Source organism: Manihot esculenta, chromosome 9 (assembly GCF_001659605.2).
Source record: "Manihot esculenta cultivar AM560-2 chromosome 9, M.esculenta_v8, whole genome shotgun sequence".
Classification (NCBI taxonomy): Eukaryota; Viridiplantae; Streptophyta; class Magnoliopsida; order Malpighiales; family Euphorbiaceae; genus Manihot; species Manihot esculenta.
The window spans coordinates 34,903,734-34,920,896 of NC_035169.2; the positions used below are offsets into that span (position 1 = coordinate 34,903,734).

General features: G+C 35.0%; 5 protein-coding genes across 8 annotated transcripts; 3 read left to right on the top strand and 2 right to left on the bottom strand.

The window, feature by feature from the left end:
- The first annotated feature begins 1,136 nt into the window (after positions 1-1,136).
- On the top strand, positions 1,137-2,622 carry LOC110621995 (PRA1 family protein E). The gene has a single exon (XM_021766326.2). It carries the CDS (start codon positions 1,376-1,378, stop codon positions 2,012-2,014), a length of 639 nt encoding a protein of 212 aa, XP_021622018.1. The 5' UTR covers positions 1,137-1,375; the 3' UTR covers positions 2,015-2,622.
- Positions 2,623-5,211: 2,589 nt separating this feature from the next.
- Positions 5,212-6,695, bottom strand: LOC110622081 (probable prefoldin subunit 4). Of its 2 annotated transcripts, XM_021766459.2 has the most exons (4): positions 6,538-6,695; positions 6,319-6,429; positions 5,411-5,674; positions 5,212-5,333 (listed from the first exon to the last, which is right to left on the bottom strand). In XM_021766459.2, the coding sequence occupies exons 1-3, from the start codon at positions 6,544-6,546 to the stop codon at positions 5,414-5,416; spliced, it is 381 nt and encodes a 126-aa protein (XP_021622151.1). In that variant the 5' UTR covers positions 6,547-6,695; the 3' UTR covers positions 5,212-5,333; positions 5,411-5,413. The 2 variants fall into 2 exon arrangements, with proteins under 2 accessions (XP_021622151.1, XP_043815576.1); XM_043959641.1 differs by having other exon boundaries at positions 5,212-5,674.
- Positions 6,696-7,406: 711 nt separating this feature from the next.
- LOC110622822 (E3 ubiquitin protein ligase DRIP2) lies at positions 7,407-13,012 on the bottom strand. Of its 3 annotated transcripts, none has more exons than XM_021767484.2 (7): positions 12,280-13,012; positions 11,494-11,593; positions 10,219-10,546; positions 9,595-10,097; positions 9,425-9,475; positions 7,915-7,987; positions 7,407-7,738 (listed from the first exon to the last, which is right to left on the bottom strand). In XM_021767484.2, exons 1-7 carry the CDS (start codon positions 12,392-12,394, stop codon positions 7,556-7,558), a joined length of 1,353 nt encoding a protein of 450 aa, XP_021623176.1. In that variant the 5' UTR covers positions 12,395-13,012; the 3' UTR covers positions 7,407-7,555. The 3 variants fall into 3 exon arrangements, with proteins under 3 accessions (XP_021623176.1, XP_021623178.1, XP_021623177.1); XM_021767485.2 differs by having other exon boundaries at positions 7,595-7,738; positions 7,915-8,001; XM_021767486.2 differs by lacking the exon at positions 7,915-7,987 and having other exon boundaries at positions 7,579-7,738.
- A 22-nt stretch (positions 13,013-13,034) lies between these two features.
- LOC110622823 (photosystem II reaction center W protein, chloroplastic) lies at positions 13,035-13,712 on the top strand. The gene is made up of 2 exons (XM_021767487.2): positions 13,035-13,196; positions 13,273-13,712. The coding sequence occupies exons 1-2, from the start codon at positions 13,106-13,108 to the stop codon at positions 13,584-13,586; spliced, it is 405 nt and encodes a 134-aa protein (XP_021623179.1). The 5' UTR covers positions 13,035-13,105; the 3' UTR covers positions 13,587-13,712.
- Positions 13,713-15,116: 1,404 nt separating this feature from the next.
- LOC110621959 (T-complex protein 1 subunit delta) lies at positions 15,117-17,078 on the top strand. Its single transcript, XM_021766265.2, has one exon. It carries the CDS (start codon positions 15,232-15,234, stop codon positions 16,831-16,833), a length of 1,602 nt encoding a protein of 533 aa, XP_021621957.1. The 5' UTR covers positions 15,117-15,231; the 3' UTR covers positions 16,834-17,078.
- Positions 17,079-17,163: the final 85 nt, after the last annotated feature.

The following is a 17,163-nucleotide window of genomic DNA, read 5'->3' on the forward strand; positions in this document are numbered from 1 at the left end:
GGGACACCCTAGACTAGTTTTGTGCAAGTAAATTTCAATTCTATTAAGACCCAACAGTTATACATGTATTATGTATAAGTTCAAAACTTGTATCGATGAACTGGATCGAGTTCGAATGTACACTTAAGAGATTTGATTCTATTTATTTCTCTAGCCTCGGGAGATAACAAATTGTGTGACGTTCGGGATCGTATCCATACGACACCAGATGAAATTAAATAGTTAGTGTGACTGTGGCATGATGCTATAAATACAGGACGATAATTATACGTCACTAAACACAATAAAAAAGAAAAGAAAAGAAGGAGAAACACACCAGACCAAACTTACTAAAATACACCTGAATTCTATCTCTTTCTAAATTTTAAAATATTAATTCGCTCCGTATATGAAATATAGAGGTTTTTTTTTATTATTGGGGTTTTCACTCTTATTTCACCTACTAATTGACCATAGTGAAACTTATACGGAACAATCTGAATTCGATTCAGAAAAGACTACAATTCTATGTTTTTGGTCCAATCGCTCCAGTAAGCCGGCCACCACATTATTTAAACTTTCGTCCAGCTCATGCCCCAAAGTACATTATTTATATAGACTTTTAAATATAATATAGATTAATTAAATTTATATAAATGATCATTTGACTTTAATAAATCATGTATTTAAAAATATTTTATTTTTATTATTTTAATTTCTAATTTAAACTTTTAAAGGAGATTGACTTTTATTAACTTTTAGAAATTTATTAAAAATAAAAGTTTTTATATTTAAATTAAAAATTAGAATAATAAGTGTTATTTTTTTAATATATATAATTAATTAAATTAAAGAATTATTATCATATATTTAATTAATATTAAAATTAAATATATATATATATATATTAAAATCGATTAAATTATTTTAAAAATTGATTATAATTAAAAAAAATAAATAAAATATTAAAAATTTATTTATAATTGTAATTAAATATAAAATTTTAAAATTTTAAATTTAATTTAATAAATTATCTTAAAAATTAATTATGACAGATTTAAAAATTTAGTCTGAAATGCAAAGTTTTGGCTGGAGATGTGAAAAAGTAAAAGCAACGGTTAAAAAAAAAAAAAAGGTGAAAGCAATGATGTCAGCTGTTTCGTTCATTGTCTACTTATCTTCCAGGGAAGAGAAAAACCGGGCTGGTTCCTATTTCTTCCCCATCCATCTCCGGGAGAAACCCTAAAAATTAAACCTTGGGGTCAGGGGTTCTCTCCCTAAATTTCTTTCAGTTCTCTCCTTTCTCCTTCGAAATCGAAATCCAAGTTTAGCTTTTTCTGAAAATTTCCAGATCCGCTCAGTTTTTTATACCTAGTATACTAACAAAACTAGTACTATGTCTCTAAAATCATCCGCCGGTTATGGCACCATCCCTACCACCACCACCACCACCACCACCACCACGACGCAACCCCCACCAGAAACTGTCACCTCCCTCACTTTTATCTCGCGCGCCACCACTGCAACTCAGAATGTAATAGCCACTCGACGTCCATGGACGGAACTTCTCAACCGTTCCTCGTTCTCCCTCCCATATAGCTACGGGGATGCCATCTCCCGGATCAAGTACAATGCCAACTACTTTCGGGTAAATTACGCCATGGTATTTCTCTTCATTCTGTTTGCAGGACTTCTATGGCACCCTGTCTCCATGATTGTCTTCATTATAATATTCATTGCTTGGTTTGTCCTATACTTCTCTCGGGAGGGTCCGGTGGTGTTGTTTAACAGAAGTTTTGATGATAGAGTTGTCTTGCTTGCGCTTGGATTGGTTACTGTTGTGGCTTTGGCGTTTACCCATGTTGGATTGAATGTGTTGGTATCTTTGATTGTTGGTGTTGTGGTTGTTGGCGTTCATGCTGCTTTTAGAAATACTGAGGATTTGTTTCTTGACGAGGAGAGTGCATTTGAAGGTGGGTTGCTTTCGGTTGTTGGGAGTCAACCTTTGAAGACCACAAGCTATACTCGAATTTGATTGTTTTTAGGTGTTGCTTTGGTGATCTGGAGTTGTTTGAAATGGGTTTGGTGTTCTCTTCTTGGTTTGGTGTTACAATGCTGCATTGTCGGACTTTAAACCTAAGATTTTGTATGCAAAATGATGAGAAAATTGGTAGCTAATAGTTCGGTTGGTGCTTTCTATGCCTTCTTTGGTTTTTCGTTGACTGTAATGTTGTGTTGATGGGAATGGATTGGGAGTGCAAAGCTGCAAAGCGGCAAGAATGCTGTTATATATCGAGTTGGCTTATGTAGGAAGTATTTGCGAAGGAGGTGATCTCTATTTTTTTTTTCTTCTAGAAATTCTTATTTTAGTCATCAATGTGATTACTAATTTGTCAGTTCCGGTTATCTATTAGTGGAAAATGTTATAGTTTTCTCTAATTTTAGCACTGGTTGGATCATTGAAATGGTCAAGCCAAAAAGTTCTTGTCTTCTGTCTCTTCTCTCTTCTGTGCTATTATTCTGATATATGTCTAACACGGGGGACTTGATTGAAGACAGTTGCATTAGATTCTTGGTTTAGTTCTGTCGATAGCTTGTTTGCTTGAAAGCAAAAAGATGTTGGAGCTTTCTTTTATTGTTTCATGGCTACCCTACAAAATTATTATGATCTATGTTTACATGAGCAAGCATCTGTTGGCACAAATTAAAGCAGTATGATGGTTGCCAATGGATTTAGTGAATCAAGACTGCAAATATAACATAGTAATGACTGTCAAAGAGTTCTATGATCAACATGACAAAACCTTGTTGCTCTCATCTTATAGAATACATGTTTTTGAGTATGAACAAATTAGGGAATCCCAGTTACTGAAATTTTTAGCTTTATGATATGTATGGGCTGTTGGCCATTAGACTGCCATAGGAAGAATTCTCATCAATTTCTAAAGAATGTATAACCTATACTCTGTGATCCATCAGGTGATGTTTTTACTAATTTCCCATTTTAATTTCCACTGATCAATTTTTACCTGCTGCACGCCCTGTCATTAGCGGTTTTGGAGCATGCCATTTTTAGACTTGTAAGCATAAACTTGCATATCAAGCTGCAGAAGATTTAGTAGGATTTGGGTTAAATGATCTTTGGTTAAGTCTGACCGATCATGGACGTTTGAAATGTACGAGTGTTTTTTTTTTTTTTTTTTTTAATATCTTTTTAAAAACTTTAATATTAAAAACCCATGTCAAGAGTTGGGGGTCATCATTTTGGCAGATGAATACATGTGGGAATATTGAGTTGCCCCACTTCTGTCATGGTGTGGCACTACGCACTAGCGTCCAGTTTGAGATGCTTGCAGCCTGCACGAATAAGAAAAACTCATTTTACTCTGTTAAAAGGGGCCACACCCCCAAAGCAACGATAGGAAGGGATCATTCCCAAATCCAAATTGTTCAAATTTGTTCTTTTTTGAGTTTTCTCAGATTTGGAAAGCGTGAGAACGCAGTGAGGATTTCGATTTTGGTTGCCAGCGAGGCTAAGTTAGCCTCCGCGTCTCTTTTTCGGTCGGCGATATATAGTTTTATTTAGCTTTTCAGATTCAGTTTTGGGTGGTTGAGGTTAGGTTATGTTTAGCTTTTCAGATTAAGTTTTGGGTGGTTGAGATTAGGTTATGTATTTTGTTGCCCGAGAGTCTTTTGCGGCTAATTAGTAGAGAAACCTGGTCTTTATCTCTGCACTTTTAAGAGGAAGTTTGATTGTTGGGGCTGCGTTTCTATGCTCGGCGATTCATGCTCCCTTTGATTTTGTTTTGTCGCGTCGCTTCTCTTCATGTGGTGTTTGAGTTGTCAACGAATTAAGTATGCCTTGAGCTTTGAGTTGATTTGGGTGTGACTAGTCGTGGTGTTGTGCAGCAAAGGTTTTGTGTGGAATCTATGAGTCTTGGTTTTCCATCTAGTTGCATGTAAGTGTTTTGTTTTGCTATTCTCTCTTGAGCATGCGCTGATTGGGTCTGTGTTCATGACGAAGATGGTGGTGGCACTGGATGGTTTTGGGTGACTTCAGCGATTCCAATCAGGACTTGACTTTATTTAGCTTTTTATTTATTTTGTGGTTTTTGATTGGTTTAACTCTTAGTTATACTTTTTTTCATGATAAAAAAAAAAATTCAAATTATTTTTTTGCATGATAAAAAAAATTCAAAATGAAAAAACGAGGGAAAAGAAAGCTTGGATTGAAATTTATGTATTTTAAATAATAAAAATTTGAAATTTTTTTATTAATTTTGACATTAACAAAATACTATAAAACTTTATAAATATCTGAATTATTTAAAAATATAATTCAAATAATTTTAGAATGTTAATAGGTGAACAGTATAAGCGTGGAGCAAGCCCATTTGGCATATTTCCAATTAAACAATTAGATACCAAATACTACATTAATTCGACAATTTTTTTTTATATATCCGATGCTACTACAGTGCCACGTGTATGAATCCACGTGGCATCGGATATGTATGGTTCGAAGCAAACAAGCAGATGCTACCTCTCATGGACTGTACATACATCATCGTTTCTGCCGCTTTCAAGTTCAGACTGGAGCTTTTTATACCCCTGTGGTTCGCTTTCATTCTGAAATAATAATAATAAAAATAATTGTAGAATATACGCTTTCATTGTTCATTCTTCCAATTATTTAAGTTTTTCATTGACATTGAATTTTTCAACTTTAATTTTGTTGCTTTGTGATTTTTTGGCTTCGATGATTTGCTCCTCCAATCCACTAAGGTTAAATTAGTATACATGATTTTTCCCTTTCTCTCCCACAGGCTGAAGTGCTTCCTGGGCTTGTTTACAAACTCAGGAACTCACCTCCGGAGGAGTACATTTATGTTTCGGGATAGCTGTTTCCAAAATATGAAACATTCAATACCCTTTTCTATTCGAGTTTCAACATTCCTGTTAATTTGACATGTTAACATTTTCTAGATGTTTAATCGCATTTGTAATCTGTGCATGCAAATAAAAGGGGTGCTTCTCTGTAGAGCAAGTAATATTATTCAATGTACTAGTGCTCTTAAAGGTTCAAAAACAAGTGTCTTAAGCTTGCAATCAAATGTTTATGCAGGAAAATTACTCCGAAAGTCATGAGAAAAGTAAAGACTACTATCCAAACGTAAGAGAACCTAATGAGTTACGTGCTCCCGTATTAAATAGGAAAAGCTACATGAGAAATCACCCAACAACAGATACATATGCGATTCATAAACATCCATTAAAATATATACTGTATAATCGGCAACCTTACATCCTACAAACTGGAAAAAACCAGAAAACCGCTGGAATAGACGTTTTTCCTGACATTTGAAAAATGATTGATGGTTTACTCATTGAAGAACATGGAAAATAAGTAGGAGAGTAGAAGGAACAATACCCATTAATCCTCCTCTAAGTTGATTGAGTCCCCAAATTTTCCATACAGAACCTTCTTTAACTCTGCCATCTGTGCCAGGATGGAATCCTTCTCTTCTTCTAGCTTTTCCAAGTTTTTGCTGGTCACCTCTTTCATTTGTTCTATTCTGGTTTCAACTTCTTCCTTCGGAACATGAGCAAATACTTCTCCTATTTGGAAACGGACCACCTCCTCATCAGTAAGAATCAATTCATTACTTGCATCTTCCAGATTTTCATTGGTTTCCTAAAGTGAAACAGCCACTAAATTAGTGGAGAAGAAACAACTTGACACAGCTTAACCAAATATAAATCAGTAAAGTAGGGTTATTTTGCCCATCCAATTGGCAAGAAAGGAGGAAAGAAAATATCAATAGATATCTCAAAGTTGTATAACAAACTAGCCGTCGAGATTTAGTTCCATAGAACAAAACAGTCCACTCAAGCTTAGCCAGATCAACAAGATAAAACACTTGACATATTTCAGAAATCAAGCCCTAATCCCATTCTTATTTATAGTTGTTGCCACTTTATTTGCCATTAGATCAAGCTTATTTGCAAGTAAACAACACAATCTCAATACTAGTTAACAATTCAAGATGAGCTCAATCAGCTCACAAGCATAGGTTATTTAGAGATTCAAAATTACCTAACCGCTTCAGCTGCTCAAACTTAACCCAAACCATCTCCATCTCTTGGGTAAGGACTGACTATTCATAATCAAAATTAAACATAGCTAATTAGTTTCAAATTCGATTACCAGCTTCTGACCACTTGAATTAACCAAATGCATTTTATGCACATAACATTCAATTGGGTAATAAATCAACAAGCATTAAAACACTGATAATGTGGCTGCGCAGGAGAGAGAGAGAGAGAGAGAGAGCTAGCCTTGGCGATCTTAATTTCATCCTCGAGCTCGTGAAATCGGTTGTTTAATCGACCAAATTTGTTGATATTCTGCTGATCATCCCAAGTAACCTCCGTTTCAGATCCCCCGCCCTTCACATTCGACGCTATTTATTTAAGCCCAACAAATAATTTTTCATAGAAAAGAAAAAACTAACATAGAAAATACAAAATAAGGGCTTTTGCAAGGGTTTTGGTTACCTGTTGCATGTTGGTTTCAGAAAGTTTCCGACGCAGAGAAAGTTTCCGACTTCCTCCTGAATCTCCGGACAACCACTCCCTCCAGTCGTCGTTTATACGGTAGCGCTTTGAGCTAGGTCTAACTTTTTTTTTTTTCTCTTCTCATCAAGTTACTCATATAGCCTCATCTTTTCTCCACAAGCATCTCACTAAAAGGGCAAAATTGTACATCAACTTTTCCCTTTTTTTTTAAAAAAAAATTCCGCCAAGCATTAAGGTTAAGATTAAGGTGCTATTAGTTTTAAAAAATAATAATAATTTTACATTTTATTAAAAATTTTCATTTATATTATTAAACTTTTTATATATAAATTTGTATATTTTTAACACTATTATTAAATAATTTTCGAATGAAATTTTTTTTTTACATATAATTTATACTGTACAACAATTATAATCGAAAATTAAAGAATCTAAAGAAAATAATTATTTTTAAATATTATTTTAGGTAGTATTGAAAAATATTATTTTATTACATTTATAAATAAAATGCGTTAATATCAATTTAAAATGATTATAAAACATTTTATTAATATATTTAAACTTTTGCTAGTCCAAATTTTGTATTATGGTTAGTGATGACCTATGATGAACTTTCGTTTATTATTGTACTGCTAAAGAAGCTGCAGACATTTTATAATTATCTATTTTGGCATATCACCTTCCAGCTCCCATTCATTCTTACATAAAAACTTGCAGAACCATTCGACAATCTCAATGCTGCTCATTACTGGCTGATATTGGTTTTGAACATCATGTTTTTTAAGGAAAGAGTCAAACAATGATTGCTGCAGAGTTCAAACTGTAAACGATGAGGCCAGCCACCAGAATAAATAAAATCAAGTATATTCATACATGTAATCACATGCATGGGAATGGATCCAACGGTCAAGGTAAATACAGCTTCACAAGATCCAACTATATATATTTTTCTAAACCAAGATACTGTAATTGATCTAGGACAACAAATTAAAGATGTTTAGCTATTTAAAGAAGCTTTAACTTTTCGACAGTATGACAGTACCATCACAAAGTCCTTAGCTGAGGAACCCACCGATGCCGGCACTTTTTTCGATGAGGATGCTGTCCGAAACCACAAGTCTACCAAGTTTTGCAGTTGCAGAGTTGGAACCACTGGCTGACCCCTGCACATTATTTCCACCTACGCAAAATGAAAGCATGTAGTTTCATCATGCATGCACAAAGAACATAAGTTCCGAATACATTGGAATATGTTAAAAAATCAATGTAGATGATAGGCACATGAAGAAACATGTTGTAAGACATAAAATACATCAAATCAATGTCATCTTTCTGGGAAGGGAAGATAGAACTAACCTCAGTCTCATCAGTAAGATCAAGTTTTTTAACAAGATACTTCTGAATGAACGAGACAGGCATTTTGCCATCCCTGTGATGGGAGAACTAAAAAGTCAACAAAATATAACTGAGGATGAGAAAATCAATTTCAAGACGATTAGTAGCTTCTTAATTACCTAGTACTAACCAAGAAAAATTAGAACCACAACAACGAACTAAAAGAAGGTCAAATTAAGGTTATAAGTTATATTTACGACTAAGGACTGAATTTTTGTTAAAAAAAAAAACAGGTAAAATGATTAAATCAACAAATAAAGAAAAAAGCGCGTAAACTTCATTAACATGCCATTTTATGCTGAAGCCAACATATGTCAGGTTTAGCATATTAAAATAATTAACTAAGATGATCATCCACTTCCTAATTTCTAGCCAAACTAATTCTTGAATATCATGTATGAAAACCTTAAACTACGTTCTGAAATGCAGTAAAAATTCCAAAAATCATTGCAGTTTGATATCTTTTTGAAATGAAGAAGCTATTGCTTAAACTGAAAATATTACACGACTTTCCATATACTCCATCTGGGTTACAGGTAATACTTGAAATCCCTCAAAAGGTATTTATGGGGCAAGTTATCTGGAATAATTGGATAGTACAGTTAAAAAGAGGTTTTTGTAGCCTCCATGCAGCAACTGAAATTTCAGAAAGCTGAATCATAAACGATATGAAAATCAACGTTTTAGACCATTCACCCAGATCATTAAAGAATGCACAAGTTCACCAAATAGCAGCATTGGCAACTCCATATCTAACTAAACAGTCAGGATAAATGTTCTGCACAAGCAACATAGGATAAGATTTTGTCTTCATTCTCTTTAAATGATCAACAATGTTTCTGGTTACCACATACTAAGGACATCTTAATCCTTAACAACCATTTTCATTTTCTTATGGTGCAATATAGCCAACACAAAGATCCAAATGCTTCATTAACTATACTAGTGCACAAACCAATGCATGTGATCACAAAAGGAATTAATTAGATCTGATGAAAAAGAAAATATCTACCCTAATTTCAATGATCTAATTCTAAACTTCACCATGCTTCTTAATGGATTAGATGTCAAATGATACAGAACACAAAAACTGGTACATGACCCTTTAATTGTATGCAGATCACCAACCTATCCATAATACTAGCATTCCAGGGCGGGGGGGAAACATATGACAAAAAATTTGTCGTGCCATATTGATTGTCAGCTCTGTAATATTTGATATGCATGTTAAACTTGACATTAGCATGTCTAGGGGAGCAGTTCTTCTAAGCCAGGTTTTCTTTTTTCTTTCTTCCAGCTAAATCCATTTGATCTTCTGGTTAGAGTTCACATGTACAAAATAGCATTTGTTGTTTTATATGGCCTTCTTCAACATTGAAAAGTATTCATCTTATTAAATGAAGACAGAACACGATAAAAATCAACAAAATGAGACAAATTTTTGAGAGATAATCTGAACAAAGAGACTCACTTGATCCTCAGGTAACACGCCGATATCTGTGGCAAGGAATCATCTCCCTTCCTGCAGCCATGAACCAGAAGATCAGATGCTAGAAATGGACCAATCATCGCACCAGCTTCCTAATAGTATATTCTTATATAATAGAATAAGAACTACAACCAGCCCAAGAAGCAACTTACTGGTCTTCAGAGGCAACTAATGAGAACCAAATTGGACAATTTCTTCTATAGTTCTTAGCACCTGCAGTATTGAGCATAACTTGTGCTGAGGCACTGAGCTCTTCAGCCATAGCTGCCCTTCTCCTTGATGCTGTCAATCTTCTCCGTTTGACTGGTGTATGAAGTGAATTTATCCCATTCTTATCATCTTGGACTTTCACATCCTGCCTGTGTTCTTTATTTTTGGTTCTAGGCATATATACTTCACTTTCATGACCATTGGAGGAATCTGCTCTGGACTTTGTTCCAGGTGACCGGAATTCACTACAGGAAGCACTAGGAAGTTCTGATTTGGCAAGAGAGAGTCCTTGCAAATTTGACTTGGAGGACTTGCTTCTGTTAGCAGCTTCAACAAGACAATTTAAGGGAGTCCACAAGTCAGCTTTCCCTTCTATTATTTCTGCATCCTCTTCTGGTTCTTCCTTGTGCCTTAGTGTATTAAGAGGGTCATTGACAGAAGAATCCTGCACCAAATTAAGTAGAAAAAACTATTAATAAAGTAAAGAAGGATCTAAGAAGCAGGAGGTAGCTCAATGAGAATCAAGTAATTAAAGCACAAAACATGAAAATTCCTGCTTCCTTTACCTGCCTTTTGTTTTGGACAACCTTGTTAGGAGACTCAGGAGTGCTTGAGCTCATTGGATGATCTTCTGCGGAATCTTCCTTTTTATTGGATTCATCAACAATAAAACTGCATCGTACAGCAGCAGCCTTTCTTGCACTAGCTTTAGACCTCCTTCCTGTCAAGCCAGTTTGCATTGGCACTTGGGGAGTGCTAACCACCAATGATGATAATGATCTCTCCTTTCGTTTTGCTGGCAATGCAATTGAAGGCATAACTTCAGGGGCCTTAATTTTTCTTCTTTTAAAAGGAAATATTTTGGCCCTTATATCTTGCAAATTGTGGTCTGGCCTGCAAAAAATCAAGAGATGCACACAGACTTGAGAGGATATTTTCTGTTAGAGATGAAAATGTTCAAAACTTTTGCCCTGTCTGTTTGATTTCTCGTCAAGTGAGGCATGCAAGCGTGTGCAATTAGCCTAAATTGTTAAAAAACCAATACATCAAACCAGCTCAAAGTCAGATGAAAAGCCACTTTAGAATTTACATCTCATGCTGCAGAAAGTGGTCTTAACGCTTCTGTGAAAAGATATCTAATTCAATCTTCTCGCTCATACAGAGCCAGAAAGACATCACACAATTCAAGCAGATTAGGCAAAATTGGCATTAGCAGCAGCCCAGGACCATGGAAAAGATGATACAAAGAACTATTTTGATAAACAGAAGCTCATAATGATTAACAGCTAAGGAAAACAGCACTAAAGCATATCCTCTGGTTTCGACAGATCAAATTACATTTTGCATAGTGTTGGTGATCCTTAATATCCCCCGACAATTGGACCCAAATAAAGGAAACAGAAACTAACGATACATATATTAATTTCAGAAGGTCAAAGTAACACCTCAATTAGAGCACAAGTGAAAGGTAGAAAAGGAAAAGGAGGAGAAAATCCAAGGATTCAAGAGATATTTATTAACAATAAAATAAAAAAATTATAAAAACAAAAGGTGCAACTTAAGCAAAAACATCAAATAGTAAACTAAGTAACACCTGCTAAGGCCACTGTTAAAGTTCAATACTCTCTAGTGCGCAGTTAACTGCCACTGACCAATCAATAACTAACATGATCCAGCAACAAATTCCAAAAACATGCAGTGAATCATTGGAGCTAACAGCTTCATGAATTTAGCAATATAAAAATGCCTTGTTCTTTAGGAATAAGTTTATATGATTGCCAATTCTAACCATAAAAGAAGGTGCCCTGTGAGACTTGGCTGCAGTTTGGACAGGGACTAACCTCAGTTTCTCCACAGGCAGACAGCCCAGATCAATATTGCATACAGGACAGCAATCTACTTCTTCATCTGAGAGCTTTTCGTATATGCATTTCCTGCAAACTGGTTTAGACGATGAATAAGAGACAGTTGGTCACATTTTCTTTCAAAAAGTGTCAACAATCATTTATTATATTGCAGGTAGATTGAACTGTTTCATTTAACAACGAACTATTTTGTTGCTTTATTTCAACAAAAAGCATTTGGAGATTCTTCCCAGATGAAATATATATATATAAACATCTAAGTGTGCGTATTTTCTGTTACACTATGGAATATGGATTGTAGCTTCGAATAAGATGACGAAATGGTCGTGCACGAAATATTCAAAGATCAAACGAGGCTCATCAATAAAAGGCAGGGACTTGAGATACATATATAAAACCGAAAACATAAACTCAATCTATACGTGCAAACACCAATAGTAATACGTAAATAAACAAGAATTGGGACTAGTGGAACGAGGAATAGGAATAATAACGCTCAAATAATAAAAGTCAATCCATAAATCGTAAGATACGAGCAACCCAGATGAGTTGAAGATGATGGATTTACGAAATTGGAACGTCAACGTAGAAAAGCAATGAAATTGAGAAATTACAAAGCAAGGAAAACAAAACCCAGATCACGAAACTACAAAGCACGAACAACCCAGATCGTAAGACGCAATTTACGAACAAGACATCTCCAGATCAAAATCATTGGGAAAAGAAAAGGACAAAATTCAAGAGATGGAAAGAGAAACATACACGTATGAAGACACAAAGATATAGTAGTAGCATCCCTTAGCAGCTTCTTACAAAGAGGACATGTCATGCATGCCTGTAGTATCTCACTCTTTACTTTCACCACCTGTCCCGCCATCTCTCCCTCTCTGCACACTACATTACACCGCAAAAGAAAATCTAGAAATAAAAAAAGCAAGGAATCGATATAGAAAGAAAGATCTAAAAAGGAGTGAAGAAATTGGAGATTGAAGTAGGCGCGGGGTTATGTGGGATTTTTGGACAAGGGAAAAAGAGGATGCGTGGGCTTGGTTCTACAGCTTGCTATTGCCGTTGTTGCCGTTAAAACTTAAAGAGCGTTGGTTTTGGGTGTTTTGAGGTTCGACGAAATACATGAAAAACTTCGGCTTCGGAAGCGTGTAAATACGAAACACGCCGAATTCGTGTTCGATCTTTGGTTTTTGCGGCACTCACTTTTGTCTTGGGATAATGTGCGCCTCAAGGTGTCTTCTTTCTTAACCTGCGCTTGCTTTCTCATGTCAATGTCCTCTTCCCACTACGTGTCAACTGCGCTGTCTGAAACTACGTAACGTTTTCAGCACAACTTTTAAAATTCTTTTATGGGTCATGGCCCGCCCCATCCAACCGTACCTTCTACCCACTATGCTCGGCCCATTATCAGCCCAGTCTATCATGTAAGATGTAATGACACGTGGAGAACACAGATAGGTTGGCAAAAGATTAGGATATGGAATTTCTGGCTATAATCCAACCTTTGATTTGTCTGGTTTTATATAGTACTCCCAGTGCTCAATTACACTGATTCTTCCAAATTTGCAAGTTCTGGAAAATGGCCGCTCTTACAACCTCCAAGCTGCCGACATGCTTTGCCCCTGCAAGCTTCAACAAGACAGCTCGGATTCACTCCACTCCTATTCTTGGTAAGAAACTGTTGTGAACCTTTTTTAGACATCGTCGATTCTATCAAATTCTGACAATGATTGTAAAAAATGATAGGGTTGCCGGTAATGACAAGAAGAGGGTGCAGAATTAAGTGCAGCATCGTGGAGGAGAGGGAGGAGGCAAAGAGCAGCGAAGGCAGGAACATAAGCATGGTTTTGTCGATGATGGCAGCGGCGGCAGGAATGGCGGGGCCAGCGGTGGCGTTGGTGGATGAGAGAATGAGCACAGAAGGGACAGGACTTCCATTTGGTTTAAGCAACAACCTTCTTGGATGGATACTGCTTGGTGTGTTTGGTTTAATTTGGTCGTTGTACACTGTCTACACTTCAACTCTCGAAGAGGATGATGATTCTGCTTTGTCTCTCTGAACCAGGGGAAGGCCTACTCTTCTACTCTGTAACCAATGTATAAATTAGCTCTAAAAATGGAAATGCCTTTGTGTATCGAAGCTTCTTAAATTTTCCTTAATTTCACAATTATTGTTGTTATTATTATTGTTTTCTTTAATTAAATGCTTGTGAGATTTTTCTATTTTAATAGAAAAGGTGGAAATAAATGAAGCTATATATATATATATATATATATATATATATATATATATATATATATATATATATTCATTTGCTTTCATTAGTGAGTTTTTAGGGTTTATTGAAGCCTAAATCACAGACGAGTATAAATTAAAATAAGACATTAACAAGCTAATCGTTTAACCTTTAAAATAAATCAATTAAATTACTTGAAATTTTGACTTGAAATATATTTAAATTTATATTAATAATTAATAAAATAACTAAATTGCCTAGAATTAACGAGTTTCTCATATTTTTTTAGAGAACATTATCTTTTAATTAGGAATTTATTAGTTAATTTTTTTATTTTAAAAAATATACATAAAATTTTAAAAAATTTACTAATTATTTACCCTATTATTTATAACCATTAAATATTACATAGAAATGCTTTTAATATAAAAAAATAATTAATAAATATGTTTACAAAATTTAAAAAAAAACAACTAATAAGTTTAGGTATTTTTTAGAATATTTAATAAATAAAATTTTTAAAATAATTAATTAGCAAATTTTTTAAAATTTTAAGAATTTTTAAAATATATTTCAATTCTATACCAATAAAAGTAAATTTCTTTTAATAATAATAATGCTAATACTTATATACGCCCGTTTTGTACCTTTTGTTAAATTGAAGAAAATAAATTTTAAAAAATTTATTTATTTAATTTATTTTCAAGCTTTTAATTTCAAATATTTCTCATTAAAATGGTGAAAATAAAAAATATATATTATTTTATATTAAAATAATTTAATGTTATCATTTTACTGAGATTATAATAATAATTTTTATATTTTTAAAAATTATATTTCTCCTATATTCTAATAATTTATTTAAAATATATTTTTCATTTTTCCTTAATTTTCCTTCATTTTCTCCAACTGTTTAAACATAACAAAAGATTAGACCGAGTATTTCATCGATTTAATTTTAAAATTAAACTGAATAAATTAAAAATTAAAATTTTATTATTTATAAAAATTAAATTAAACTGATTTTAATTAAAAACCGAATTGAATTGAATCGATTTGATTCGATTCAGTTTGTTTTAATTAGTTTAAATTTTTAATAAATTTTTTTATTTTTTATATTTTATTTTTAATATTTTAAAATTTAATTAAAATATTTTAATTTTAATATGATTTAATTTTTAAAACTAATATATTATTATTATTCATTGATTCAATTTAATTTTTTAATTTTTTATAATTAAAATTTTAAAATTAAAAATTAAATTAAATAAATTAAAAATTAAACTGAAATTTTAAATTAATCGGACACGTCGATTTTTCCATTTAAATTCAATACAGGTGACTCCCGGTCAGAACTCAGGAACTGTCGAACTGAGTTAAAAACCGACTTACAGCGCCCCAAAAACTCCTCTCCTGCCCATATCTCACGTTAGGTTTAGGGTTTCGCCTTTCGATCTTCAAAACCCTAATGGCTGCACCAGCAATCTCTCAGCCCAGATCCTCTAAAACCGAATCCTATGTCGACAATAAGCGCAAAGAGGACATTCGCCATGCCAACATCGTCGCCGCTCGAGCTGTGGCGGACGCCGTCCGTACCAGCCTGGGACCCAAAGGTATGGACAAAATGATTTCCGCCGCCAATGGCGAAGTAATCATCACCAACGACGGCGCTACGATTCTCAACAAAATGGAGGTCCTTCAGCCCGCCGCCAAAATGCTCGTCGAGCTCTCAAAGTCTCAGGATGCCGCTGCTGGTGATGGTACGACCACCGTCGTCGTCATTGCTGGCGCACTTTTGAAACAATGTCTCTCACTTCTTGGCAGTGGAATACACCCGACGGTAATCTCTGATTCTCTTCATAAAGCTTCTATTAAAGCTGTTGATGTATTGACTGCCATGGCCGTCCCTGTGGAGTTATCGGACCGCGAATCCCTTATTAAATCTGCAAGTACTTCTCTGAATAGTAAAGTGGTGAGTCAGTATTCTACACTTCTAGCTCCATTAGCAGTAGATGCGGTTCTCTCTGTAGTGGACCCGGCCAAGCCCGATTTGGTGGACTTGAGGGATGTCAGGATAGTGAAGAAGCTTGGTGGAACTGTGGATGACACGGAGATGGTTAATGGTTTAGTCTTTGATAAGAAAGTGAGCCATGCAGCTGGTGGACCTACACGAGTTGAGAATGCTAAGATTGCTGTGATTCAGTTCCAGATTTCTCCTCCAAAGACTGACATTGAGCAGAGCATTGTGGTTTCAGATTATACCCAGATGGATAGGATTTTGAAGGAAGAGAGGAACTACATTTTGGGTATAATTAAGAAGATTAAGGCTACTGGCTGCAACGTATTGCTGATTCAAAAGAGTATTTTGAGAGATGCAGTCACGGATCTGTCACTGCATTATTTGGCTAAAGCCAAGATTTTGGTGCTTAAGGATGTAGAGAGAGATGATATTGAATTCATAACCAAGACCTTGAATTGTTTACCCATTGCAAATATTGAACATTTCAGAGAGGAGAAGTTGGGGTATGCAAACCTTGTTGAGGAGGTTCCTCTTGGAGACGGCAAGATTGTAAAGATTACCGGGATCAAAAATATGGGAAGGACTAGCACGGTGCTTGTTCGGGGCTCTAATCAATTAGTCCTTGATGAGGCAGAGAGGAGCTTGCATGATGCGTTGTGTGTGGTTAGATGTTTGGTGAATAAGCGGTTTTTGATTGCAGGCGGAGGGGCTCCGGAGATTGAGTTATCCAGGCAGCTTGGGGCATGGGCAAAGGTGCTACATGGGATGGAAGGGTACTGTGTGAAGTCATTTGCAGAAGCGCTGGAAGTTATACCTTATACTTTGGCGGAGAATGCTGGGTTGAATCCGATTGCAATTGTGACAGAGCTGAGAAATAGGCATGCTCAAGGGGAGATCAATGCTGGCATTAACGTCAGGAAGGGCCAGATTACGAATATCTTGGAGGAGAATGTGGTGCAGCCACTGCTTGTGAGCACAAGTGCAATCACACTGGCTACAGAGTGTGTACGGATGATTTTGAAGATTGATGACATTGTTACCGTCAGGTAGATTCAACCTGGAGGTGGAATTTGTTTGAAAAGCTATGCTTTTTACCTGTTATATCTTTAACGAGTCATGGTGTTTGTCTTTGAAAGGCTGCAGCTAAAGCTTTTGTGGATTGTTGTTTGGTTGGTTTGTCTTTTACATGCTCTTACAATTGATTACTATCCTTTTGTAGCTCGTGATAGTCTAAACTTTAAGTATTTGAACCTTTTCTATTTGGTACATGAAAATCTCTTTGAATCTTTCCGTCATCTATACTAGTTGTGCAGAAATGAACATCTGCTGTATATTAATTTGAACGCTAAGAATACTAGTTGTGCCGAAATGAACGTTTGC